At 53.3% G+C, this 27,213-nt stretch overlaps 2 protein-coding genes across 6 annotated transcripts in view; both read left to right on the top strand.

Moving 5' to 3' along the window:
- AP2M1 (adaptor related protein complex 2 subunit mu 1) overlaps positions 1–14,115 on the top strand; it is a 30,727-nt gene extending 16,612 nt beyond the window's left edge. For both annotated transcript variants that reach the window (XM_075507006.1, XM_075507007.1), the window contains exons 3-11: positions 2,044–2,309; positions 3,734–3,816; positions 8,020–8,155; positions 8,253–8,394; positions 10,789–10,908; positions 11,431–11,566; positions 12,305–12,402; positions 12,549–12,660; positions 12,990–14,115. In XM_075507006.1, the coding sequence (XP_075363121.1) occupies positions 2,044–2,309; positions 3,734–3,816; positions 8,020–8,155; positions 8,253–8,394; positions 10,789–10,908; positions 11,431–11,566; positions 12,305–12,402; positions 12,549–12,660; positions 12,990–13,124 (1,228 nt within the window). In that variant the 3' untranslated portion in view covers positions 13,125–14,115. The remainder of the gene's footprint in view (positions 1–2,043; positions 2,310–3,733; positions 3,817–8,019; positions 8,156–8,252; positions 8,395–10,788; positions 10,909–11,430; positions 11,567–12,304; positions 12,403–12,548; positions 12,661–12,989) is intronic.
- Positions 14,116–15,735: 1,620 nt separating this feature from the next.
- ABCF3 (ATP binding cassette subfamily F member 3) lies at positions 15,736–27,111 on the top strand. 4 transcript variants are annotated; one of them, XM_075507005.1, is made up of 21 exons: positions 15,736–15,909; positions 16,146–16,293; positions 16,409–16,488; positions 16,870–16,925; positions 18,717–18,814; positions 18,931–19,053; positions 19,329–19,595; positions 19,779–19,859; positions 20,413–20,472; positions 20,819–20,875; positions 21,084–21,106; positions 21,741–21,796; positions 21,945–22,145; positions 22,316–22,392; positions 22,623–22,667; positions 22,985–23,117; positions 23,745–23,833; positions 24,039–24,130; positions 24,747–24,836; positions 25,261–25,348; positions 26,166–26,307. In XM_075507005.1, the coding sequence occupies exons 1-20, from the start codon at positions 15,837–15,839 to the stop codon at positions 25,335–25,337; spliced, it is 1,926 nt and encodes a 641-aa protein (XP_075363120.1). In that variant the 5' UTR covers positions 15,736–15,836; the 3' UTR covers positions 25,338–25,348; positions 26,166–26,307. The 4 variants fall into 4 exon arrangements, with proteins under 4 accessions (XP_075363120.1, XP_075363118.1, XP_075363116.1 ...); XM_075507003.1 differs by having other exon boundaries at positions 15,737–15,909; positions 16,873–16,925; positions 24,747–24,879; positions 26,166–27,111; XM_075507001.1 differs by having other exon boundaries at positions 15,737–15,909; positions 24,747–24,879; positions 26,166–27,111.
- The last annotated feature ends 102 nt before the right edge of the window (positions 27,112–27,213 follow it).

Below are 27,213 nucleotides of genomic sequence, written 5' to 3'. Positions count from 1 at the left end.
CGGCATGTCAGTGTTGTGCCTTGCGAGGGCTTCATTGCTGCCACAGCTTGTGACTGTCCATCCAATACCACCTTGGCCTTTTGTGCCCAGGAACAGGGGGAGGGGGTGCTGTTTGGTCTCTCCTTATCTCTTTGGATTCATTGTGCCTTGTGTGTGTGTTTCTAACCCTTTCTCTTGTTGCTGTCACTCCTTCTTTCTCCGCTGGCGCCATTTCTGTCCATCCCATCTCATTGGCTGCTGTAGCAATAGGTAAGAGACGCGTGGTAGGCCATGACTGGCACTGCACAGTGGGCAACTGGTATGCTAGAAAAGCTTCACAGACCGGAGGCTTCTGCTCTAGCGTGCACCAGTCTGGTTGCTGGTTCTGGTACTAGTTCTAGCGGGTTAGAACTTGAGGCTGGGAGGGCTAATGTTCCAGAACAAGCTGAACTTTCCTTGCAAGGCTTACTGGAGGGGAGGAATGGGGCTTTTAGATATTGTTATTTTATAGTAGACTATTTTCTTATGGAAAAACTAATTTAAAAATGAAATACTAATTTAACTCAAACTTGCAAACCTTCTGGGGCAATAAAACCTGAGAAGTATTTGAAGGCCAGAATTTTGCTTATGGGGGAGCATGTTTACTGATGAAGCTTCTACAAATGTACCCAGACCTTCAAGGAGCAAACACCGGCTGTAGTACCATATGTTCCTTTGAATATCCTTTGTTTTCAAACTTGGAAGTGTCTGCTGGATTGTTGAAAACCCTCAATGCTTACAAGCATCTGTATGCCTGTATCCTTGCTTGCAAGGATATTATTACTGTCTGCTCTCAAACATGGCTCTGCATAATCAGTACCATGGCCTTGATGCTGCAGTCAGAAGACCCACTGTTCTACATAGTCTCTAAGGGTATGAGTAATAAAGCACAACTAGTTGAGTCTTGGCTTGGTGTGTAGACTATTGCTTTAAGTCTTGATCTTGTCATATAAAGCACTCAGGCTTCCTTCCTGTGTTCTTAGGATTGGTGGACTTTAACTTAATTTGGGGAGTTTATCTTGACTTGTAGCTACGGGATAAGGAAACTCTAGTGTGGAAGAGCTGGAATCCAGAACATCACTTGGACATCCCTGTTTACCCAGGAGGGATTTGGTCCCTGTCAGTAGTGTATAGACAGTTTAGATGAAAGATGGCAGCAGCTAGGGGAAGCTTGCACAGCACCTTTTTGGCACTGTGCAGAACATTTTTACTTTACCATAAATGGTACTGGATCATCCAGTGCACGTAATGCAGTGCTACTAGCACGTGGCACTGTGGGGACCCTAAGTCCATGTGCGAGACACCTGTTCTGAAGCCTAGCAGGCTTGAGAGGACATGTGTAACTGGAAAGCCAAATATGTTCCTAATCCTGCTTGCTGCTTTGAGCCTGCCCTCCGTGATACCTGCGGTATGGAGGTGAGGTGGATCTGAGAACTAAAGCTCCCTTTTGTGGTATACCTGGGCACTGACTTCTGCTAGGTGACCCAGGTAGGTTTTGCTGTGTTTTCCTCAGTGGTATGTCTGGGAGGAACTGCCATTGACAAATATCTTGGGAGACTACAGCTTGCTTTGGGACAAGAGGTTGAAGGCCTGGGCATGCAGAGTAGACAGTAACTAGGTGTTTGGTCAAAACTGGGCTCTTCTTTGAGCCATAAGCTGCTACTGCGTTTGTTCCCAGCTATGGCAATCGATCAGGAGTGCAAGCAAAATTAGTTGAAGGAAAGGTTCCTTTGCCATCTGACTCTAGATGGAGGTTAGCTTCTCCTTCTGACTACAGTTGCACTGTAGTCCAAAGCTCCTTAGAGACCAGTAGCACTCTGTCTCTCCTTTAGTTTGTGCAGAATTTAATGTCTGACTCTGCTCACAGCCTTCACTTGTTCCTCTTAGAGACATCCTGAGGCACCCTTCCTAAGTGAGCTTGGTGTATGTAGTTCAGTGTCTGACTGTAATCGCATAAGCAGAACTGTGCAGCCAGCTTGTTTTCACGTACGCTGTGCTAACTTATCTTTGGTGATGATCTTGTAGGCGGAATGCTGTCGACGCCTTCCGCGTCAATGTCATCCACGCACGGCAGCAGGTACGCTCGCCTGTCACCAACATCGCCCGCACAAGTTTCTTCCATGTCAAGCGTTCCAACATCTGGCTGGCTGCTGTCACCAAGCAGAATGTCAATGCTGCCATGGTATTCGAGTTTCTTTACAAGATGTGTGACGTGATGACTGCCTACTTCGGGAAGATCAGTGAGGAGAACATAAAGAACAACTTTGTGCTGATCTATGAGCTGCTGGATGGTGAGACGTTTCCCTTATCTGTTATGTGATACTGCACTTGGTCATTCTAAAACCCTTAGCTTAGTTTGATATAGTAATAATCCTTGACGTATTTTTAACATGTGTGACTGAGTTCAAAATTGTTTTTCTGCTTTCTAATGCTACCTGTACTGTAAGTGTAGCTAACATCTCAAGCCCATAGGCTTGTGTTGATTGTGGCTCACTTCGCTGAAGTGTTGGTAGCTGTGCACTTGTATAAATGAGGCAGCTGGTACTGGACCCCAGCTTCTGAGTGGATCCTGTGTAGATGTAGGGCTATCATTATACTGAGGTATATAAAGAGGCCTGTCATTACCACCCCTAAGGCCAGCCATCCCAGCTTGTGCCCAGGTGGGTGTAGCACTGTATGGTAGCAGTCACCCCAGGCTGCGGTTGGCTGCTGCTCTTGGGTTGCCTCTTGGGGCCAGTTCTGAGACAGAAGGAAATTTATAAAACCCAACCTGCTCTGTCCCAGCCCTACCTTCCCCAGTGATACAGCTCCAAATTTCACCGTAGAACAATAATACAGTGTCCCTTCAGCTGCTCATGATATCAGCCTGCTTGTGGAGATTGCCCTTGAGCTGTCCCAGTTTGGCATAACATGAGCACTTTGTATTAGTTACGCTTCAATTTGTTTTCCAGACAAGGCACTGCACATGTGTGTCCTGGGATTCTTAGCCAAGGGTCACAGCGACTGATGGCTTCTCTGTTCCCTCTGGGCAGATCAAGAGACTGCTGTTTCTCTGCTTTGGTCAGTCACAGCTGTCTCCTAGTAGGCACAGTGAGATCAAAACCTGCCAGTGTGGTGTTACTCAGTATTCACGTTAGTGGTCTTCTCTCCCCTCTAGACCTCTTGTGGGTTGTTCCCTTCCTCTTTGAGGGGAGTGGGTGTGAAGTACACTAGCTGTCTGTAGTTAACATCTGTTTCTCTCCCACACTGATCATCCTGCAGTGCCACTACTCTGCTGTTATTTTTTTAGGTTTTGATTTTTATTACATCTTCATACAAAAATCAAAACCTAAAGAAAATGCTGCAAAGAGAGATTGTTCTGCTATTGAATAAACCCTCTTTATTGTCCCTTGGATGTTGTTGGAAGAACTCCTTAGTGTGCCCTGTGCATATGGCTAGTCTACCTGATATTTAGTCCTGAAGTGCAGTTGTATTTAAAAACCAGCAAATTCATCAGTTGGACAGCTTTCCATCACCCCTCCTCTCCAAAATATTGCACAGGGAAGTCAATTTAGCAAGGCTGTTTCTTGTCTTTTGGTAAGGAACGCTCCAGCAACTTATCCAGAAATTTAATGTGTAAGCAGTATCTGTGTACTAATTGGCTCTCTCCTTAGAGGAATGGTTGGCATGTTTATACCTTGCAGCTCTGAACTAACCTTCTCTTACCCTTCTGTAGAAATCCTGGACTTTGGCTATCCTCAGAACTCTGAAACAGGGGCCCTGAAGACCTTCATCACTCAGCAAGGCATCAAGAGTCAGGTAACCAGAGGAATTTGGGGTACAGCAGTGCTCTGCTGATTAACTTTCTGCAAGCCCATTCAAGAAAGTATGGCCTTAATTATCAATCAATTTGACCTGTGCTGAGTGGAGGTGCCTGAGTAGATCGAGAACACCGTGGCAGGGATGTAGCTCAGTGGCATCTCATTCTAGGTGTGTCTGCGCTTGGGTGACCTCATGTTCCCTGGTGCATGGTAAGATGCGGGAGGAAGGGCCCTGAGCTAGGATAATGCCAGTCCCTTGCATGTAAATGATTGCTGGCTTCAGGCTCTGCTCTGTGTCAGCTTCTGACAGAGGATAAACAAATCTACCTGCTGAACCAGAAATAGCTCTTCTGTGTGTGAATCTTGCTGAGCAGATCTGTTTTCCACCAGCCTTTAGTGCTTTGAGCTGTCAAGATTTCATGCCTGCCTTGTAATGAAGTATTCTTCAGCCTTGTGGATCTTGCTGTCAGGAAGCTGATGTTATTTTGTTGCTGCCTGTAACGTCTTTGCAGACCAGCATCAGCACAGTCTGAGCTTTCTCATGTTAGAGATGAGAATCTCTACTGTGCATTTGGCACAATATTAACCCTTGCAACAAAGTTTACATGGAGGTAGAAGATAAGGGCACCTGGGGAAAAAGACACTTAAATTGGACTGTTCTTGGGAATGTGTTTTAAACTAGCTCTAATCCTACTCCAGGCTACAGTCCTTAAAACCAGGCTTCCCATCTTGAACAGCTCATGCTCAGCCTCTGAAACCAAAGGACTGTTATAGTCGCTGTTTCTCGTGTCCCCAAGGAATATTGCTTACCTTGTCCATCTGACACAGCTATGCAGCTCCTAATGAGGACTTAGCCTAAAACTCAGATGAGTCAGGAGAAGATCTGGGAGTCAGTTTGTACTGAAGCTCTCTGCAGCAGAGGTCTGGGTGAAACTTCAGCCCCAAGGTACAAACAGAAGCAAAGTGCTAAACAAGAGCCTGCCTGGTGACTTCTTGTTAGGGATAAGCAGAGGTCAAAGTCCCTGGAGGCTCTGTTTCAACTCCATTCATCAGCACTGACTTCCTAAGAACTCTCTTTTAAACTTTTAATCTACTAGTAGCAAGACTAGCTGCATCTCAAGAAGGAGGTGAGGGAGAAGCTGCCCCGAGCAAACGTATTTCCTGCTAGAACAGCAAACTGTTTCACAAGAGGGCATGCATATATCAGTGACCAGATGTGAGTGCATCCGGTCTTAGTCCCCCATCCCGAGCCCTAGTGTAAATCATGCTGGCCTTCTGCAATCTGACATTTTGGACAGTCAGCACTCAAGATAGCTGAGTCAGCTCCTGTTCCCAGGAAAATTCAAAACTAACCACCACCCTCACTTCCTTCCCTAGCTCTTTTTTTTTGCTTTTGTCTGTTTTAACAACCCCTTATGCTGTTTCTGTGCAAATCACTGTCACAGCATCTTGCTTCATTCAACAGCAGGTTTAGTCCTTCCCTTACAAAGAGGAGTTTGGACTTCAGCTATACATAAGTAAGCAGTTATTCTGCTCTTGTGTTGGAAGCTTGTGCAGACCAGTTCAAAAAGCAGAAGTAATTCTTTCCAGGCACAGTATTGCAGGGGCAACAATTGAAACAGTACTTGCCATATTTCCTTATCTGCTCTCTACTCTGGTACATCTAGCCTTGTCCTTCACTTACAGCCAGTACATTGGGCCAAAATCTGGGACTGGGTGGTCTGTCATCTGTGTTCCCTTATCCCTGCTTAGTTCGTGATGGTGCTTTCTTTGGGCTTGTGTCCTGCTGAATTTAAGGAGCAAAATCCACAGTTATGGCAGACTTTCCAAACTCAACTTTTTGACTTCGTTCTCAATGAAAGATTTGAAGCCTGCTGAGCTGCTGCCCCCTGAATGCCCACCCTGTACGGCTACAGTGGTCTTCCAGGGCTGGTGATCTTGGAATACAAGGTCTGCTTTGTTTTTTTGAAAGTGGATCTGATATTGCTGCATTGCTTGCCAAGGGAAGTACCGCTGTGCTCTGGGAATGGGGTGGTGTAGCACACAGATTTTAAAAGATGCTGGTGTGCAACATGGTTTCACTTCTAGTCCCTACCCATGAAGTAGCCCACTACTCAAATAGCAGGACTGCAGGCCATGCTGATGTCCTGTATCAGAACTGATGCAGGCATTGACTCAGATACCTTCCTCCAGCAGAGGCTAAACCTGCTTTTACACCTCGAGGTGGAGCTGTGCTCCGTGTGCTCAGTTCTCACTCTTCAGATCCTGTCTGCATCTGTCCAGCCTTCATTAACTAGCTGAATGTTGTAGTTTTCTTCCCCTCCAAGTGCTTTCTGGGAGTGTGAGTTGGTCAACTCTTAGTTACAGTGTTACCCCAAACCTTAGACATACCGTAGTGCTAAAATGCTAGTAGTACTTCTGACAAGTGAGGAGAGGGCTGCCACCAGCTGCCAGAGCCCAGGAAGCCTGCTGGTAGCTGTGCCTTTAAACTAGTCAACATGCTGGCAACCAAGTAGAACAAGTTGGATATTCTTGTCCAATTTTAGCTGACTTATTTGTCCAGCTCAGGGAAGCTCCCAGTCCTGAGACATTTTAGACCCAGGTGCCTTCAGTCCCTCCCTTAGGGAACACTCATTCTGCTGGGTGATCTCAGCTGCAGGGCTCCCCAGGCATCTGCTTCCAGATCCATCCAGTCACTTTCTGTAGTGACGAGTAGAGGTTCATGGCACTGATGCTGTTGCAGGAGATAGGAACAATCGGCACATGATCAGTGTCCCTTTGGAAGCCAGAGAACTGAGTATTATATCTACGTGTGCCTCTTGTTCCTCTTAAGCCTGAACAAAGCATTGAACAAGGCAGATAAGGAGGGTTTTTTTTGTGGGACAGACAAGAGAGGTACTTTGTACTGCATTGAGCACTTACCTAGGCAGCTCCCAGGGGAGTGTAAAACTCTCTGCCTCTTAGATGTTATGATGATGGCTCTGCTTGCTCAAGGAGTGACTACGGCTGTGGCAAGAGCATGTGTGAAACCAAGCCACTGCTGGTTTAAAGCTGAGATCGTGTACTGCCACCCTGTGGGCCCAGTGCAAGGCTGCTGGGGCAGGACCCACTTCTGGGTTCTGCAGTTATTCTGGTGGAAGAGGCAGAATTAACAAGGATATAACTTTATACAGGGCCCAGACTTAAGATGGCTGCAGCCCTGGATGCCTTGTACTTCTCATAGTCTGGGCATTTGTGCCATGGTAAACATCCAGGGCTTTCTTTAAGAATGGCAATATGAGGAGTCTGCTCTGCATAGGAACATACTGGGAGTGGTATTTGGCCTGTCTGTCACTCCCTCTGCTCTACCTTTATTTGCGTGGTGCATAATGGGCCAAGTCTGAAAAGCCATTTCATTGCTAGGAGTGCTGGGTTTCTTGAGGGAAGCTAAAGGTCAAAGACCCTCATCTTGTTTGTGCTAATTAGCTACCTAATTAATGATGAGCTGGCCTGCTTTGTTCCTGTCCTGAGGTAGCCTTAAGCCTAACCTGCCTCTTTCTCCCTTCCTCCCTTTTCTTGCTATTGACCTGCTTGCCTGTTAACCCTGTGTGCACCACACTTGCTGCTATACATCTACTTCTTGACTTTCTGCGTGTGACTGGACCCCACCTGTAGCATCAGGTAGGAAACCTCCCTGTGCCTCTCAACACAATCCTTAATGCTCTTAGGAGGCTTAGAGCCTGGATGCTGTTAGATGCATGTTACGTTAGTGTTGGTGTATAACTCGAATGACTACAGTCATTAAGAAGCAGTCCTTGGGGAGCAGCTGTCTTACGGCCCTAGGGTTTCATGTTGGATAAGAGTGTGAACTGGCCTGTCAGCTGCTTCTCTGCTTGATGTGGATTGATGTGACAGTCTGAGACATGATTTGAATGTCACTGCAGGGAGGCATGGTCTCCATCAACTAGATGTAGCCTAATGGACTAGCTAACAAAATGGAAGAGCCTCTCCTGCTGTCGTTATGACCAATTTTTAGTTAGACATAGGATTTGCTGTATTGAGGAGAGAATGACCAAATCATGGGGTGTGTGACAGCACCCATATCTAAGTGTCAAAAGCACTTGTGTGTAATAAATGGCAAGCGCTTGCTCTTAGATTTAGAGGAAGCTTTCTTAGTCTTTGAGTTTATCTAGAGATCTAAGATGTCATTTTTTCCCTTCAGACAAAGGAAGAGCAGTCCCAGATCACGAGCCAGGTGACTGGACAGATTGGATGGAGACGTGAAGGGATCAAATATCGTCGCAATGAACTCTTTCTTGATGTGCTGGAGAGCGTGAATCTCTTGATGTCCCCGCAGGGTAAGTAGGAGGTGTAGAGCTGGCATCCTTCTCCTCTTCAAGCTTTGTGAGTGGGGTCTTGTGTAAGTGTTCTGAACTGCACTCTTCTCTTTATCAGGTCAGGTTTTGAGTGCCCACGTCTCTGGCAGAGTGGTGATGAAGAGTTATCTGAGTGGAATGCCAGAGTGCAAGTTTGGCATGAATGACAAGATTGTAATTGAGAAACAGGGCAAAGGGACTGCGGATGAAACGGGGAAAAGGTAAGAGGCACTGAGGTAAAAGCCACTTGCCACCAGGGACTCTTATAAAAGGGCAGCACTTAGTAGCTTTTCTGATCTGACAGACAAAGCTCATCTCTTCTTCCCTTCAGCTATTACTGCTAATTTTTCCCTGGGTAGGTCAGTTATCATGCGGGCTACCAGCCTGAGGGCCTCAATACAGAGGGCTTCTCTGCAGCAGGGCTAATGTGAACAGGTGGAATGTCATTGTTGGTGTCTGACTTCACAGCTTTACATGGGCAAGTGCCAGGAGCCCTTCAAGTATTAAGATTCAAACGTAGCGTTAAGTGTGGAGTTCTTGCAGCTGGAAACATTTCTCCAAGATTAATTCTCCCAGAGCTTGTGTCTCTAGCAGTTCTAGTCAGTGCAGAGACTCTTATTCATAGGATGCAGTAGTAGTGCTCCCAAGGAGCAGTGAAGGAACCCCTCTACCCAGACTGTTCCCACAAACTAGAACAGCTAACAGACTAATACTGGGTAAGCCCCTCCTGGTGACGTACAGGTGCTCAGTGGCCATGTGGATTGGAGGCTCATCCCTTCCAGGAGCCCAGCTGCACCCTTCCTTCCCAGCTGCACCTCAGTCAATACCTACATTGAAGCTGAAAACAGGTCTTATGCCTTTTCCAGCCCTCATGCTTGGGGTGAAGAGATAAAAGCAAAGGGACTGCCACTTTTCTCACTTTTCTCTCACTAACCATTTGCAACTCAACTGTGTTTCTCTTGGTTGTTTTTTTCTTTTTTTTTTTTTTTGCTGACCCCAGTGAATTGGGAAGGTAGATAATCTGCTTCAGCTGTGTGTGCACTCTGCTCTCCCCTTGTCTCTTGCTTTGTGTGACTTGTGCATGTAACTCTGATCTCAGACACTTTCCATGATGGTTCCTGTAAATGGAGCTGAGCTGCTATTTGCCTTTTCTCTCAGAACCAAGCCAAGAGCTATCACTTCACTGTCACCTTTAAGCCATCTTTCCTGACTCTAGCTAGTAAAATGGATGAGCCTCAGGTGGCTGCCCAGTGGGAATATACTGTAGTGAAAATGTCATCTGTGTAGGCCTCTGAAGAGTCAGTAACACTGTCCAAAAGCTTCTGTGCCGTGAGTGTCTTTGCCTGTAAATGTGCTATTTTCTTGAGTTACAGAAGCAAGATGGACAGGGACTCTTGCTAGGTGGTTCTCTGGTGGGCAAGAGCTTGGAGAAGTCACTGTCCAGAAGCATTTAGTTATGAGGTGACCAAAAGGGACAGCTGCTGCCATTGTTTTTCGGCATCTAGCATGTGGCAACACCAAACCCCGAGTAATGCAGCCTGAGACCTGGAGCAGTGCTAGGCAGCAGGACTTTCCCAGCAGTGTTCCAAAGAAACAGGAACTAGTCAGCTGATGTTGGCTGTCTTCTGGGCAACAGATTAGGAAAGACTAACTCCTACTTACAAAGCACAAACTACACCACTGGGTTGTGTAACTGAACAGCCAGTCAGCCTGGGGTCCGTCTGCTTCCCATTTGTGCAGGTAATGGTGGTTCCTAGGACAGCTGAACCTGCCTGTAGTGCTTATACTCAGCACTTGCATGGTTGTCCTGTTGCTCCCAGCAGTTGAGGCAGCCTAGATATCACAGTGCTACGTTGCTGCCTCTTCTGTTGCTGCCGCCTTCTTATTTTCTGGTCCCTCTTGGTAGCTGAGAGTTCTTGGCTGACCTCAGGACCTGTAGCAAGGAAGGTATTCTCAGAGACTAGAAGCCAGCACAAGTTCAGTGCTGGCAGGTTAGGCTAGTCCACCTAGGTGGACAGATGGTAGCTGTGTAGATTTTTAGAAGTGAGAGATACAAACTTTGACAGCATAATATTGTGGTCTTTGGCAAATCGGTTCAGAATCAAACCACCTGCTAGCAGTGTGGCAATTAACAGCTGTGAAGAGATTTCTGAACAGGAAGACCCTGAACTGGCATCTCCTGGCTGTGTGGCAGTGGGATAGCTTTGTGGACAGGAAAGTGTTTTCTCTCCTTTGAACTGTGCTGCGAGAAGAATTGGGCTAGCAGAGTTGCCTTTGCAGTACTGAGGTGCTGCTGGCAGGCAGACCCAAGCATTGTGTTGCTGGCTATGATAGAAGGGTGCTCCTCTAATCTCTCTCCTCTTTGGGGAGAGGAGGGAGAGAATTCTTTCAAACAAGCTTCCTGAAATATGATTTTTTTTTTTTGTGGTGGTGAAACAAGGAAAGTCTGAGCCAAGAGGCTGCTGTCCCCTAAATCTCTCCCTGCCTCCCCATTTCTTGGACACCTGCGATGGCAACATGCTCTGTAGAGTAGTCTCTGCCTGCGCAGACTTTGACTGCACCAAGATAACCAGGGCTGCAGCTTGTACTTTTTTAACTGTGTCTTGTGTTTTTAGCGGCAAACAGTCAATTGCCATCGACGACTGCACTTTCCACCAGTGTGTGAGGCTCAGCAAGTTTGATTCTGAGAGGAGCATCAGCTTCATTCCACCAGATGGAGAGTTTGAGCTCATGAGGTATGGTGGTGGGGGATGAACAGGCTGGTGTTGACATCTGCTTGCTGCTACAGGAGTGTTGCTGCTCTCACGCACCTTGAGCACCTAACAAATATGCACTTGCCTTCTTTCTTCTCAGAGTGGAATCTGTAGGGTGTCCCACAAATTGTTCTGTTACAAATGTCGTAGAAGCCCAGCTGTGTGGTTTTCTTTGCCACAACCATAGTGTTGGATGTGGGTTTCCTTACCCTTTGGCTTGCTGTATCTGGGGTGGTTTTTTTTTTTTTAGTGGTTAAAACTGGTGTCCTTGAACAGAGTCATTGGCAGGTACAAGATGTAAAACCTGGGACTCAATAAACCATCACTGCCCTAGGGCAGCACAGATCTTACTGCTGCTTCCTTCTGGGATGGCTCCATTTCTGGCTGATGTTTCTAAGCTGTTCCCTGTATGCAGAGGCTGTCTCTTTAAGGAAGGTGGTACAATTTGAGACCCTAAGGGAGTTAACTCCTTCTTAGAGTTCACTGTTCCTTCCATCCCTGCAGATACCGAACCACTAAGGACATCATCCTTCCCTTCCGTGTGATTCCCCTGGTGCGGGAGGTGGGTCGGACCAAGCTGGAAGTGAAGGTGGTGATCAAATCAAATTTCAAACCTTCCTTGCTGGCCCAGAAGATAGAGGTAAGAGGAAAAAAAACTATGGTCTCTTGTTCCTGGGAATTGTGCCTCTGCTTTATGTCCCCTGCTATGGAATCCTCACAGATGAGTCCTCAAGCTTGTACAGGACTAAGAGTGACCTGAATGCCCTACAGATGTGTGGTGCTGCTGTGCTGTGGAAGGGAACTGCCGTAGAGTAGGGAGGTGGACATTGTTTTCAGTTGCACAGCCACCTTGGCAGAGGCCTCGTTCCCTGCAGCAACTGTTTGCTTAATGTCTTGGCCACTGTGAAAAGTTCACGTTCTTCTGTCTGCATGATCTGATGGTTATGTCAGACAGGCAGCAGGCTATGAGCTGTGTAAGACAGGCTAAGGGTGGCTTTGCAGCTTAGTCCTCTTCTGGGAAAGGCTTACTGCTGCAAAGCTAGGCTGTCCAGAGCCTGGTGCAGCTAGCCTGGCCAGCCTGGCATCCTTCCTGAGTTCATCTGCCCGATGCTAGCTGGGTTTCCTGCAGCCTGAACTGGAGAGCTCTGCCCTGTTCCTCACTGACTGTTGTGGATTCTGAAAATGTGTTTGAACCTTTACTTCAGAGCAAGAAACTGGAGAGCTAGCCTGGGATGCCTTGTAGCAGCTGATGTTCTCTGCGTCCTGAGATGGGAGAGAGAAGGCCAAGGGGTCCAGGATAGGTGGTTTTCCCCTGAGACTGTACAGAGCGCCCAGCCCGTAGTCTCCTTGCCCCTGCTCACCAGACTCTGCCTTCTAGGTCCGGATCCCAACACCCCTCAATACCAGTGGAGTGCAAGTCATCTGTATGAAAGGGAAGGCAAAGTACAAGGCCAGTGAGAATGCCATTGTCTGGAAGTAAGTGAGCATGTTGGGTCTGGGGTGCTGCAGGGGCAGGGCTTGAGGAGGCAGAGCCTGTTTAGTGCTCCTGTCTGCCCTGAGCACATGTAGTGAAGGGAAGAGTAAACTCGGGCACCTCCTCACTTCTGGGCTTTCTCTGATAGGATAAAGCGTATGGCTGGAATGAAGGAATCCCAGATCAGTGCGGAGATTGAACTGCTGCCCACCAATGACAAGAAGAAGTGGGCTCGGCCCCCGATCTCCATGAACTTTGAGGTGAGTCCTTGTCTGCCTTCGAGGGTGCAGCTAACCTTAGAGAAGCTTTGTCAGTCAGGTCCTGAATTACACAGGTTTGAGCGCTCCCTGACCCAAGCCACCATGTGACTCTTTGTAGCACAAGGCAAGCCAGGTGGCAAAGCTAATGGAAGAAAACTGCCCTTAAAGCCACTGGAGTCTGTCACTGCATGCAGGGAGTAGGGAAGGGAACAGTGACTCTTGGTGTCCATTTCTAGATGCATAGCCAAGGAGTCCTCTGGCTTTTGTGTCTGGAGAGCATCTTACCCCTCTGTTCCAATGCGCTCCATTGCCTTTCCATTTCTCAATAGGTCCCGTTTGCGCCCTCTGGGCTGAAGGTGCGCTACCTGAAAGTCTTTGAGCCAAAGCTGAACTACAGTGACCATGATGTGATAAAATGGGTGAGGTACATCGGCAGGAGCGGGATCTACGAGACCAGATGCTAGCCCCAGCAGGCTGGCGGGCTCCCTCTTCTCCAAGCCATCCTCCGCCTCTCCTCAGTCTTCAAGTACATTCAGAGAAAACATCTGCCTGGCCCCTCTATGCAGATTGAAAGCCCCTGTGGCTCACCTTGGGAGCGGACTCACCTGCCTGTGCTCGGTTACCATCCACGCTGCAGCTGAAGTTCAGAACCCAATAGCACGCAGGGGTGCAGTCAGCCTCCTGCTCCCCGTCCCAGGGTGGGGAAGGGCTAGTCTAACTCCCATCCTCTCGTGATCTTTCTAGGGAATGTCCACCATTAAACTCCTCTTCTGTTGGTGTCTCACTACTTGCATCATATCCTAGTATTTTTGAAGTTCTTGTGCATATGTACTCGTAGAATAGACCTAAACATAGACTGGACAAATCTGAGTTGAAGTTACCCTGGCTTCTGTACTCTAGCTATTGCTGTTGTGGTAGATGTTGCTGGCCAGTCTGAGATGCCTGGGGTGGTGAATTTGTCGGGCCTCCACCAGAGGAGATAGTGGGCTCACCAGATCTCACCACCACCTTATATTTCTTGCAAAGTCGTCAGTATAGAGTCCTGCCGTGGGAAGGTTTGTGACCAAAAAGGATGAGGGTTTAGACTCTTGCTGGTGTGTATGTGGGTGGCACAGCATTTCAGGTCCTTAGAGCACTTACCCCCACCCACTGCTGGCTCGAGCCAGTCTCTCCTTTCCAAACAAATTGGAAACGTGGCCCCTCTGTCCCAGGGAGTGCAGGTCAGCTGAGCTCTGTCAGGATGTGAACAAGGTCTGTCCTCGGGGAATCTAAAATGCAGTTGGCAGAAAGAGCCCCCCCTGCCCCAGCCTGCCCTCTCCACACTTCTACCAAATGCTTCTGGGCCATAGGAATGCTGCTGCTACCCACAATCCTGCTTCTGGTAGTGTGGTCTCCATTTTGTACACTTTGTGATTTGTCCAGCTCTGAATCTAATAAAGTATGTAGAACGGAGAAGGCTGCCTGCGCTGCTGTTTGGGACTTGTGGTGCAAGAGCCTGGGCTGTGCTCTGGGCCTGTGCCAGAGTGTCTCGGGGCTTGCTTGTGTTGCTTCCCCAGCCCTGGGCTGCCTGGGGGTTTGTAGGTGGAAAGAACAAGTGGTGCTTTTGTTTCCAGCTGTGCCAGTGCTCGATTCCAGCTGCTGCTGCCACTGCTGCAGCTCCCTGGGGAAAGGAGGGGTGCTTGGGGCTTTCCTCCAGGGCTGGCTCACCAAAACCTGCAGCTGGGCTGAACTGACCCTTGCTGCCCTCTGGGTAAGGCGTGTCCAGCCCCCTGCAGGCCTGGCTTCTCTGCCCAAGCCTGGCTTAAGTGAACCTTGGTGGCTTTTCCTTGCGAGCGGCTGAAAAACAATCAGCGTTTTCCCTTTCAACTTGGCCTTTGGAGGCTGGGTGTCTGGCAGCTGAAGGTACAAGCAGCTGCTGCAGCGGCTGTAACTGGCCCTTGGCTCAAGACCCTCTGCCTTGGGTCGAGACCTTGGCTTGGGACCCTGAGCATGGACACAGCCCCAGCCACAGGGACCCGCCCCTGTCTGCTTATTCCCAGTGCCTTAAAAAAACCCCAAGCCACAGTGTTGTGGCTGTGTGTGTTGAGAACAAGTCTGAGAGCTGAAACTTACTGTTGTCTCACAAATGGGAGTTTGTTACCCAGTGTGCAACACCCAATATGCACACAGAGCCGAGATAATCCATTTATTTCCGATTTTGCGCAAGACCGGGTGCTAGGTGGTAGCTCCACAAAGCTGTTCATGCAGGTAGAGTATGTATACAGTCTAGTTATGCATAAGTAATTACACAAAGCAGTTTTCTATTGGTCTACATTTTCTTGCCTGACTCTTAAAGCTACAGTACTACTCCAATATTCTGTGCATGCCCAAAGGTGAGGGGTCTCTGCTTGGGCCGGGGTCTCCAGCTCAAGGGGTGTGATTTTTTTCCTGTTATAACGAGGAGAGTGCGTGAGGGTGCTCCTTATTGCACTTCTGCTAGCAGGGTCAGATTGTCCAAAAACATCTTGATTAGCTTACGCATTTCTCCAGGATGTGCTTTACTCCCAAGGCCAGTAATTCTCGATGAGGCTTCCACGTCCCAGCCCGACTCCCCCTGAGCACCTTGACGCGTGTCTCGGCCTTCGGTTATCTTCAGAGCACTCATCATAGCTCAGTGCTGAGCTCAGACCCATCTGCCGTACGTACTTGTATAACGCTGAGTCTGACTGACGACGTTACTTTACGTTCTCAAAAGAGGAGAAAAAACCCGCAGCCCTCGCCAGGCCTCCTTCGCCGCCGCTGGGGCGAGCAGGGGCCGAGCACCGCTCCGCCCGGCCCTGCACCGCCTGCTCTGCGGGGAAGGCCGCGCTGGGGCTGTGTTGGCCGCTGCCCCCCCCCCGGGGCCTTTCCCCGCCCGCCGGGTGCGAGGGGCAGCCCTCCCCGCCGGCGGTGGCTCCGGCCCCGGTACCGGACCCCGCGGGGCGGCTGCACGTGGCGGCGGGCTCACCCCGCCCCGCACTGCGCACGCGCCCCCCCCCGCCCGGACTCCACTTCCCAGCGGCCGCCGCGCGCATGGCGGCCGCCCGCCTCCTTCCCGGCAGCCCCCGCGCCGTCCCTTCCGCCTCTGCCGCGGTGCCGGGCTCCGTGCGGCGGCGGCACCGGGCCGCACCGCCGCCGGGCCCCGCTCCGGCTCCGCCATGGCGTCGTGCGCCGACATCCTCCGCAGCGAGTTCCCCGACCTGGACGGCGAGGTCTTCGCTTACGTGACGGGTGAGCGGTGCCCGTTCCCCGCGGCTCGGCCTCCCGCCCCGCCGCGTGTCGCGACACTTCCCCGCTGTCGCGACAGGCGGCCGCGCCCGAGTCGCGACAGGCGGCCGGGGAGGGGCGGCGTAGCGGGAGCGGGCGGGTGCCACCTGTCGGCCGCATCGCGACACGCGGCCGTCCGTCGCGACAGCGCGCGCGCGCGAGCGGAGGGGGTGTGCAGCGCCGGCGCCGTGTGCCCGCAGGGATCCTGCACGCCAGCGGGGCGGACTTCGAGTCGGTGGACGAGCTGGTGGAGGCGGTGGGGGAGCTGCTGCGGGAGGTGTCGCAGGACGGCAAGGACGACGGCGCCATCCGGGAGATCTGCCAGCGCCTCTTCAACACCCTGCAGCTGTAAGGGTCGCCCCCCCGCCCTCCTCCTCACCTTCCTCCTCACCTTCCTCCTCCTCACCTTCCTCCTCACCTTCCTCCTCACCCTCCTCCTCCTCACCCTCCTCCTCCCTCGCAGGGACGAGGGCCGGGCCCAGCGCTGCAGCCAGGTGCTGCTGGACGCCCCCATCCAGCTCTCCCAGATCACCGACGGATACAGTGAGTGGCACCCCTCGGAGACCCCCAGCCGTGCGTCGTCGTGTCCCCCCCGCAGCTCCCGTCCCGCTGTCGGGGTGCCGGCAGCAAGGACGGGCTCAGGGCGTTGAGCGTGCGCTCGCCTGACCTCGGGGGAGCGGTTCCCCCGCGCACCTCGGGCTCCCCCTCGCAGGTGCACCCCTTTTTCTCTTCCTGCTGCTGAGCTGTTGCCAGCAGCACCTGGCTGCCCGCAGGGCAAGCTGGGCTGGAAGGAGAGGAGCCACCCTTTGGTCCCCTTGTCCCGTTGGAGGGGGACAGTCCTCCCTGGTCGTGGGCAGCCGCTAAGGCAGCGCTTGGTGGAGCCTCCCTGAGTGCCTGCTCACCGACCCAACCGTCTTGTTGCAGCAGATGCCAACGCGGACCTGCTGCCGGGGCTGTTGCTGAAGAGAGGCCAGACCTCGGTAAGTGGGGGGCCGTGCCCTCCTTCGTAAGCCAGCAGACCCAGTGGGAGCAACTGACGCGTGGGGCTGTAGGTGCCCTGCCCTGCTCCAGTCACCTTGCGCCCGGAGAGCAGCGGGGACAGGCAGTCGTCCTGGTTAGGGGCACAGCTGTGGGGGGTGCTGCTCCTCCTCGTCAGGTTCACTGTAATTTGGGTAACTCTTGACCTCGGTCTGGTAAAGAGGCTCAACAGGAGTTGATGGCTTATTAATTTGACAAGATCTATTTTGCCATAACTTCCTAATGAGCTTCAAAGCGTGGTTGATGCAGTGGTGGTGCTCAGAGTGCAGCTTCTCTGACTTTCATGAGGGCCTTTGGCTTCTGCAGCAAGGCTTTTGATTGAGAAAACAGCATGTTCCGGGATGACATCTTGCCATACTGAATGAGAGAGAAAATCCTGGCTAATGGCTGGATGTTGGATGTTACAGATGAGGAGTTAGCAGGAGCAGCTGTTTTCCAGAGCTGCTGCAGGGAGGTTGTAAGCCCAGCTTTAGAAATGGCTGTGGGTTGTCGTGGTTTGAGAAATACGATCAGGAGTGGAGAAGTTTGGAAGCAGTTACGCCTCATGACCTGGAGGAAATTGGAACATCTTTGCCGATGAAACGCGTGCCTGCTCAGGAGTGACCCGGCTTGCCCTCTGTGTTGGATGTGCCAAAGCTTGAGTATGGGCGAGGTGTCGTTGTGCATCCGCAAGGCAAAGACGGCAGTAGCTGTACGGGGCGGACAGTCGCTCTACCGGGCTGGTCTTTTGTAGAGCACTCCCTTCCTGGGGTAACGTGTTGAGGACGAGAACCCCTCACTTGGAGGCCGAGACCTAACGTGATCCCCGCGTGTCTGAATGGAGTCTTAAGTGAAAGTTGGCAGCTGTTGCTGGTTTTGGCACTGGAGTTGTTGCTGCTGGGTTTGCTCTCTGGCTCTCGTGTCCGCAACTCAAAAAGGATCTTCAGAAAAACTGGAGATGATTCAGAGAAGGTCCCGGGAGGCCTCTCAAGTTCTGGAGGACATGTCTTACTGGGAGATTCAGGGAGCTCTGTATGGTTTATAGAGTGACTCAATCTGTCTGTAGGTACGGGGTCACAGCTCCGGCAACAAGATGCTCTTCAGTCTAGCATGCAGGTCTGTAACGTGCTCCGGTGGCTGCAGAGTTGTGTAGAAATAGCTAGGAGTGTTCTTGGTCAGCCACAAATATTTGACTTGACGCAGGAATAAGCTGGCGTGGGCTGAGAGCCTGGCCAAGACCAGAGGCCAGGTTAAAACACTTGGCTCCTTCTTGCCTTCAGGTTTAATTAAATGCTTTTTGTCTCTGTCTTGATTGATCCACCATGTAAGCTGAGTTTGTTCCAAATTGGCTAAAGTTTAACATGCCTCGTGGTCTAGGACGAGGGTGGGTGTAGGGTGTAGTGGAGGAGGCACCGGGATGGCAGGTTGCTGCTGTTGAAGTGACTTGGCCGACCCAGGTCCCTGGAACTAGAGAAACTGGCTGTACGTTAGGGTCAGCCAAACCCTTTGCCTTGCTGAGGCAAAAATGTTGTGTACAGCAGTTGATTTAGGACTTCATTCCTGAAGTGACTTCCTGGCCCGATTAGCTTCCTCAAAATATGCTTGAATCTGTCCCAGTTCCCCTGTTCTACCTCCCTCCCTCCCTCCCTTCCAGGCGTGAGAGGTTGATTGGTCTCTTTTCTCGTGGAGTTGGGCTTTTGGGGCTTTTGCTGAAGATGCTCTCTCTTCTTTAAACTCTCTGCTTTGTGCCCCAGATGGTGAATGCAAAGAAACTGGAGAAGGCGGAAGCCAGGCTGAAAGCCAAGCAGGACAAGAGGATGGAGCGGGATTCCCTGAAGTCATCTGGTCCTCTGTGAGTACGGAGGGCGCCTTGAACATCCCCATCCCGCTCTGCTGAGCATGGCTGGGATCTGGCTGTACCAGAGCTTTCCTGTTGAGCCTCCTTCTCTGTCCTCTGCCTGCCCACAGGGTCCTTGAGGAGGCATCTGCCAGCCAAGCTGCCAGCAAGAAGGAGACTCGCATGGAGTCATCAGGCAAGAACAAGTCATATGATGTGCGCATCGAGAACTTCGATGTGTCCTTCGGTGAGCGGTGAGTGCAGGTGGGGAGGTGGGACAGATCCTGGCTGGGGTTTTGGACCATGGGTCATTGAGACTGGATTGGAGAGTGGTTGGGAAATGACAGAGGGCGTGGGAAGGATCAGAAAGCAAGGTGGGCACCTGACCCTGTTGGCTTTGGGCAGGAGAAGTCTGTGATGGTTGCTTGGCCCCAGCACAGCCTGAAATATGCTGGGGGCAGGTGGCTGCCGGTTATCTCCCTCTCCATGGGGCAGTCTGACCAGGTACCTGCCTGTTCTCTTGCTTTAGTGTCCTACTGGCGGGAGCAGACCTGAACCTGGCGTTTGGACGGCGCTACGGGCTGGTGGGCAGGAACGGGCTGGGGAAGACCACGCTGTTGAAGATGATTGCCAGCCGGAGCCTGCGCATCCCCTTGCACATCAGCATCCTCCACGTGGAGCAGGAGGTGGCAGGGGACGAGACGCCGGCGCTGCAGAGTGTGCTGGAGTGTGACACCACTCGTGAGAGTCTGCTGCGGGAGGAGAGGGATCTGACGGCTAAGATTAATGCTGGCAGGTGAGATGTTGCTGCTGGGTTTCCAGCCTTCCTACAGCTTCTTGGCCGCGAGGTCTCATTCTGAGGTCTCTCCCTTCAAATGGAGGGCTCCCCACCTTAGTCCTGCTTGGGGAGATCAGACTCCCCCAGAACTCAAACCGTGACCCCTGTCAGTCCCACACACTCCTCTTTGTCCTGCCCCAGGGGAGAAGGGACAGAAGGTGCCAGGTTATCGGAGATCTATGCGAAGCTGGAGGAGATTGAGGCAGACAAGGCCCCAGCGAGGTGAGACAGCTCTGTGGGCACCACTGTCTCTTGGCATGGGCAGTGGTTTGGGGCATGGGGTATGGAAGGGGGATGCTGTGGCCCTGGGATCCACCATGTGTGGCAGGGGGCTCTCCCCACTGCTCTTCTTGTCTCTTCTTCTGTCACAGCTCTGCTGGGCTAGGAGTAGTCTAGCTTCCCCCTGAAGCTGGAGGGATTTTTTTTTTTCCCCAAATGGCTTGTGTTGCTGCTGCTGCTGCTCCTCTCGGGCCTCCCCAGGTTCCTGGTGTCTGGGGAAGATTTCTGGGATGTTGGTGGTAGTGACTCTCTTCCTGGCCAAAGAGCTGAAAGCTTCTTAAGAACCTCCTGGGTCTTCATGTGGATGCTGTGCCCTGCTGGGCTGCATTTCCCAGCCAAGGAGAGCTCTTGGGCATGCAGGGAAGTTTTCCTGCGCCAGAATGGCCTTAAACCACACAGCAGAGTCCCCACAGTGACTGTGGGTCTGAGACCTCAGACTGTGCTCTGCCGTTGGATGCTGGGTAGCTGGGTTCCAGTTCTCTCCCCTTTTCCCCAGGGCATCCGTCATTCTCGCTGGGCTGGGCTTTAATGCAAACATGCAACAACAGACAACCAAGTAAGTCTCCAGGTTCTGGGCATCGAGACAGAAATGGGTCTGGGGAGACGCTGCTGCTAGTGAGTGCCCAGGCACTGCTGTGGCTGTAAGGGAGGGGAGCCCTGTGGGAGAGTTAGGGTCTATTCCTGCCCATCCGATGTGGTCACCTGCCCCAGGGGTGCCAAGCCACCTTCCCGCTGGACCATGGATCTTGTGCTGCGCCCAAGATCTCTGCAGGGACGCACCATCTCTGGGTGCCAGCAGAGCTGAAAGGGCCGCAGGGGAGCAGGGAGCCTGGCAGGCAGGCAAACACAGAGTTGCTCTGTGTTAAACAGTAACCCCTCTCTGCAACCTCTTCTCTCCTCAGAGAGTTTTCCGGAGGCTGGAGAATGAGACTGGCCTTAGCCAGAGCCCTGTTTGCCAGGTTGGTGTCCAGGCCTTCATGCCATGGGGTTAACCCTCCTTGCTGTCCCTGCTGCGAGGTGCAGGGGTGCTGCCTGGGGATCCTCTCGACTCAGGCTCTCGGGGTGGGGAGCACTGGAGGCATCGCAGCTCTGTGTGTGTGGTGAAACGCGCTCTACACTGACCCTGTACTCTTTTTGCTTCTGATACCCATGTCTTGTTTTTCCTAGGCCAGATCTCCTTCTGCTGGATGGTAAGTCGATACTGCGAGTCTCCTCCGACACTGCTGCTGGGCCTGCCTGTGCCCTTGCTGGGGTTGGGAACACGCCGTGGCCTTTAGCTGCCTGCTCAAAATAGCCCTGCGTGACAGGGCGGGTGCTGGCAGGGCTGTCGGTGCTCCCCTGGCATGGCGGGCAGAGCTGGCGGTGGCACGGGGAAGTCTGCTTGGGTGGCCGCTTTCGCTGCACTCAGCAGAGCTCTGCCCCGTGTCCCAGCCGGGTGGCCTGCGTGTCATCATGCCCCAGGCAGTCCCTTTCCCTCAGCTGTCCCTGTGAGGGGCCCTGGCTGCCAGCACGTTCTGGGGGGAGTCCCTTCACTGCAGGGGGAGACCCCGGCGCTGGGCTGGTTCCCTGGGGAGGTGCCCACCTTGGGTGGGGGGTCTGGGCAAGGCGCCACTGCTGGGCACCGGGGCCTGGGTACCCGTATGGAGTGGGGGGAGCGTCCCTGGCTGAGCCTCGGCCCCTGTGAGTCCCCTGAGCTGTGGGGGCAGGTCCCCACGCAGGGTCTCTTCCTCCACAACACCGATCACTAGCCTTTCCTGTGTAAAAAAAGCATAATCCAGCCACGCTCATCCCTCCTGACTTCAGTGTCTCTTTCCCTTCCCTCAGAGCCAACGAACATGCTGGACGTGAGGGCCATTCTGTGGCTCGAGACCTACCTGCAGGTAGGGGGTGGCGGGAGACCCTGGGACAGAGTGAGGGCAAGGGATGGAGATGTCCTCCAGGCTGGTGTCTTGCCTTGCTGGGTGGTGGAACCAAGTCCTGCACTCTGACTTGATGATGCTCAGGCCTCCCTCTTGCTGTCTCCTCCAGACCTGGCAATCAACCATCCTCGTGGTGTCCCACGACAGGAACTTCCTGAACGCGGTGGCCACGGACATCATCCACCTGCACTCGCAGCGGCTGGACACATACCGTGGGGACTTTGAGAACTTCATGAAGATCAAGGAGGAGCGGCTGAAGAACCAGCAGCGAGAGTACGAAGCCCAGCAGCAGTACCGCGAGCACATCCAGGTACTGGGAGAAGACAGTAGTGCTGGGGCACTCTTCTCCCGGCCTCGTCCCTTTCTCCATGCTTCTAGACCCGTGGATGTGGCTCTGTTGTTGCAGGAGGTTTGGCAGCAGAGTGGAGTGGCTGGGGCTGAAGGGGACCTGGGGCTCTCTGATGCTTTTCTCTCTTGTAGGTTTTCATCGACCGTTTTCGCTACAATGCCAACCGAGCATCCCAAGTGCAGAGCAAGCTCAAGCTGTTGGAGAAGCTGTGAGTGCTTGTCCTGCTCCTCTCTGGAGGTGGGGAGGGGGCAGTGCTGATAGGAAGAAACAGAGGTTCCCAGGGCACCTGGGAGATATGGGGGTAGTTTGGGGTTTGGGTGCTCTGTCTCTGATCCAGAGGCTTTGGCTAGGATGAGGCGTCACAGAGCTGACGCCTTCTGGTGTGAGAACAGACCCCCAGTGCAATGCACCTTGGTTATGTGTCTCCTCTTCTTGCAGGCCAGAGCTGAAACCTGTGGACAAAGAGTCTGAGGTGATCATGAAGTAAGTGTCCCCTGCGCCTGGCTCCCTTTCTGACGTGAGCTCCTCCTGGGTCCCATCCCGACTGGGACAACCACCCCTTCCTGCGGGCCAGCCTTACTCTGACAGGGAGCCCAAACAGGTCCCCGCGTTCAGGCTGGGTTCCCTCCTGGGACCAAGGCTGCAGATCTGTGTCCCCTTCTTGTGACCATCCTTCCCAGAGGCCCTGCATGGCAGGGAGCCCCCCTTGCCACCAGGGGGGTTGCAGAGATTGTCCCGGGGGGCTGGGAGCAGGGTCTCTGAAGTTCCTGGCCATCTCTCACCTCTTCCTGCCTTCCCAGGTTCCCCGATGGCTTTGAGAAGTTCTCCCCCCCAGTCCTGCAGCTAGACGAAGTAGACTTCTATTACAACCCAAGTCACTACATCTTTCGTTCCCTCTCCATCTCTGCTGACCTGGAGTCCCGCATCTGTGTGGTATGTGGGACTGCAGAACAACGGTGGCTACAAGGGACCTTGGGGACCCTGCTCAAAGCAGGACCGACTTTGATGTTAGGTCAGGTTGCTCAGGTCCTCATCCAGTTGAATTCTGGATATCTCCAGGGAGGACTATTTCTCCCATTCCTCTAGGTCCCATTGCAGCATTTGATCATCCTCATTTTGAGGAACATTTTTCCTAATACCAGATAGAATTTGTGACTTGTGCCTGTTGCCCTTCACCTTTTCACCGGGCATCTCTGAGAAGAGACTGGGTCCATCTTCTCTGTAACTCCGTGTTAGCTGACAGCAGCAGCACGTAGTGGCAGCTCCTGCTACATTGGACGGGGCGGCAGAGAGACGCTATGTGCTTGCAAATGAGGCTGGGACCAGGTAGTGCTTAGGCTCGAGGGTTGGGGGGGGAACGTCTTCTAGCACTGCTGCCTGTGCTGCTCGTCAGTGATAGAAATGCAGCTTCCAGGTAGCTGGAGTCACTGGTTAGACTCTCCTCCTGCCCCCCTCCGCTGCCTGATCATCCAAGAGAGCTGAAATTCCCTGATTGCTGCCCCTCTCTCCGAAGTACCTTCATGCATTTCACGTTCTCCAATGCTGCTGCTGCTTCTCTAGGTTGGGGAAAACGGAGCTGGCAAGTCCACCATGCTAAAGATCTTAATGGGGGAGCTGGCACCAGTCAGAGGGATCAGACATGCTCACAGGTACCTCTGGTAGGAAGGGCTGGGGGACTGGGAGGAATGGTGCAGTTGGAGGGCTTCTGGGCTGTGCTTTGGAGTGATGGCTGCCCGAGTGACGGGGATGGGTCCTGCACACCCACGCATATGCCCCCCTTTCTGTAGCTGCAGCTGCGAGCGCTGTGGTTGCAGGGCCCGGTACCAGCTCCCAGTCTCTCTTCTCATTCTGCAGAAACCTAAAGATTGGGTATTTCAGCCAGCACCATGTGGATCAACTGGACTTGAACATCAGTGCTGTAGAGTTGCTGGCAAGAAAGTTCCCAGGTGAGTTTTGGAGATTCCAGGAGATCTGGGCCATTGAGGTCTCCTTTGCCACGCACGGAGCAGCATTGATTTGTTCTGTGGCCCTGGGCAGAAGACTCTGTCACATCAGTGCTTAAGGGACACAGCCTGCTCTGGGTTAACTCCCCACGTCCAGCACAAGTTCAGGACACCAGCCTTGAGAATCTGAGCTGGTCGTGCAGGGGTAGCCAGCAGCCTGCAGACCCCAGGCTGGTGCTCTGCCGTGGCCGGGTTTTGGGGGCAGATGACCCGTTTCCTTGCTGGGCACGGAATGAGCACCGGTTCCCCCTTTCCCAGCTTCCAAAACCTCCCGCTCCTTTCTCCACTTAACATTACGTAACGCAGTGACAGGGAATCAGGGGCAGTGTCACTTGGGGTCAGTCACCAGCCCTGCAGCCCCTGTCCTGATTGTGTCAGTCAGGTTTTCCCGCAAACCCCCTGCTTGGGAGGGAATTGCCTGGAAGCGGCTGCTGAATTCCTCCCCCGCCGTGCTGGTCTGGCACAGGCTGCCCAGCCGCAGCACCCACCGAGCTCACGGTGCCGAGGGCCCTGTGTCACGCCGGGTGTGCCATAGCTGTGTTGTGACACGCTCCTGCAGGGAAGACGGAGGAGGAGTACCGGCATCAGCTGGGGAGCTACGGCGTCTCGGGGGACCTGGCTGTGCGTCCCGTGGCCAGCCTGTCTGGAGGTCAGAAGAGTCGCGTGGCCTTTGCCCAGATGACTATGTCCTGGTAATTTTCTCCCAGATGCTGTTAATTTTTGCATGGCTCCATCCCTGGAGCCTGCTTCACCGGGAGGAAGGTGGGCATCCAGGGACTTTCCACTGCCCCACGGAAGCCTCGTCCTGGGGACTTTTGTGGGGAGAGAGGTTGTCACCCTGGGGGGGACTGTGTGGAAGGAGGCAGGTGGCTTTCTCCTGCTGCTTTGGGCTCACAGGGATAAGAGGTGTCCCTGGAGCTGGGCAACGCCGATCTTTGGGCCGTGCAAATGCCGGTCGCTGCGGCTTTTCACGGCTAACGCAGCAGCCCGGTGGAGGTCCCTGCAGCGTGAAGGCATGCAGACCCAGCCCGGACCTGTTCCAGTGCATGCTCAGAGACATCTTCCTCTTCCAGTCCAAACTTCTACATCCTGGATGAGCCAACAAATCACCTGGACATGGAGACCATCGAGGCGCTGGCAAAGGCACTGAATAAGTTCCGGGTAAGGCTCCCTCGGTGAGATCTGTTTTTGTAATGCTCCCTGCAGCCTCCAGCTCGGGTTACGTGGTATCTCAGCCAGAGGCGGACAGTCAGATAGCAGTGATGGCTTCAAGTCCAGGACAGATGTTGGGAAGGGTCAGTCACATTTCTGCCTTAGCTGTCCATCCTGGTGGCTTGTTTCGCTTGCTGGCTTTGGCTAGGGGTGGCTGAGAGAGGCAACAGCAGATCAGAGAGCACCTTGTCCCCCATCTTGGCCAGTCACCTGCACTCTCTGACTTCTCGTGTGCTGCATGCGGCACTCGGCCCTGCCTTGGGGCCTCTTGGCTCTTCCTTAGGCGCAGTTTATGGCTGATCTCCAAAGACAGCCTCCAGATACCATTGTGATCAACCTGGTTCTCAGTGTTTTATAGTTGCTTAGGTTGGGGCAGTTCTCCTGTGAAAGAAGAGATTAATTGAGGTTGCTCAGGGCCTGGTCCAGCCACGTTTTGACCATGACTCCACCTGGAATCTCCATCCTTGCAGTTGTCAGAGACCTGGAGAGCCAGTAACAAACCCTGCACTTGCCTTCCAAGAGGGGAGGCTAAATACGTTACTGCTGCACATGCCTCCTCCATAGCTCATCTGTCTGTCCCCTCGGAGGATGGAAAGGCTGGGATTCGGTCCCTGCCAGTGAAGCACTGTTGAGTTTTCCCTGGAGCAGATGGAAACCTGAAGTCCTGGGCACAGGCTGTGCAGGGGCACAGGATCTCCATGCCACCAGCGCTGGGCCCTGGGCTGTGCTCCACTAAGTTCCCCCCCCCCCCCTTCTGTGTTGGCAGGGTGGTGTAATTCTGGTGTCCCACGACGAGCGCTTCATCCGCCTGGTGTGCCAGGAGCTGTGGGTGTGCGAGAACACCACCGTGACCCGCATCGAGGGCGGCTTTGACCAGTACAGAGACATCCTGAAGGAGCAGTTCCAGAAGGAGGGTTTCCTATAAGGGAGGCGGGAGCTGGACTGCACCGGGGGGCTGGAGCACGAAGCTCAGCCGCCTCGGCATCCATCCCAACTGTGCCTGGCAGAGCGCTGAGGACGCTGCTGCCCGCATGGACCGTCAGCCATGCCATCAAACTGCCACCTGAACTGCTCTCCCCTCCCGGGGCCGGGCGGAAGGACAGCGGGGGAGCAGGAGCACGGTGCTGCGTGTGGCCAGGGGCTCTGCTGCCGGCCGGGGCTGTGCCTGGCGCTGGGCACGCTGGAAAGGCTGTGCCTGGAGCTGCTGCTCTGCTGAGAGGAGGGAAGGAGGTGTTGCGTCCCGACCCCCCCTGCCCCCGGTTTAACTCCGTGCTCTGGAGGGCAGGAGAGGAGCTGTTCTCCATGTTTCTTCGCTTCCCCCTCTGCCTTTTTCTTTCTTTTTTTTTTTTTTTTTTTTTTTGTGTTTAACTGGCTGAACACTAGTCAGGCTTCATCACATGGCACCGTCCCCTCTGCCGCCCTGGAGGGAAACGCCTTTGCTGCTAAAAGTGACCCCTGCCTCTTCCCCCAGCCCCTGGAAGCCGGGGCTCGCTTGGTCTGTCCTCCCCAGGGGCTCGCGTTCGTAGTGCTGAGGGAGCCAGAGCCCGGCTCTGCCGGGGCCCCGCTCCCTGCTCCTCTCTCTGCGCTGCCGGTACCAGCTCGCCTCGCTGCCTGCCCTTCCCTTCACACCGGCCCTGGGGTGGGCTGCTCGGCACCCCTCCCTGCCCGCCTGCACGCAGGTTGCAGTGTAAATAAAGGCAGGATGCAGCGGGTGCAGCGCTCTCCTTTCCTTGGGGGGCTGCAGGGCTTGAATCGGGGGGGCACGGAGCACAAGGCCGCTCGGGGGAGATGGCTCTCACCGAGTTAAAGGGCTC

The sequence above is a fragment of the Mycteria americana genome, chromosome 7 (genome assembly GCF_035582795.1).
Source record: "Mycteria americana isolate JAX WOST 10 ecotype Jacksonville Zoo and Gardens chromosome 7, USCA_MyAme_1.0, whole genome shotgun sequence".
NCBI lineage: Eukaryota > Metazoa > Chordata > Aves > Ciconiiformes > Ciconiidae > Mycteria > Mycteria americana.
The sequence above is the reverse complement of the archived record's forward strand: the minus strand, read 5'-3'. Positions and strand labels throughout refer to the sequence as shown.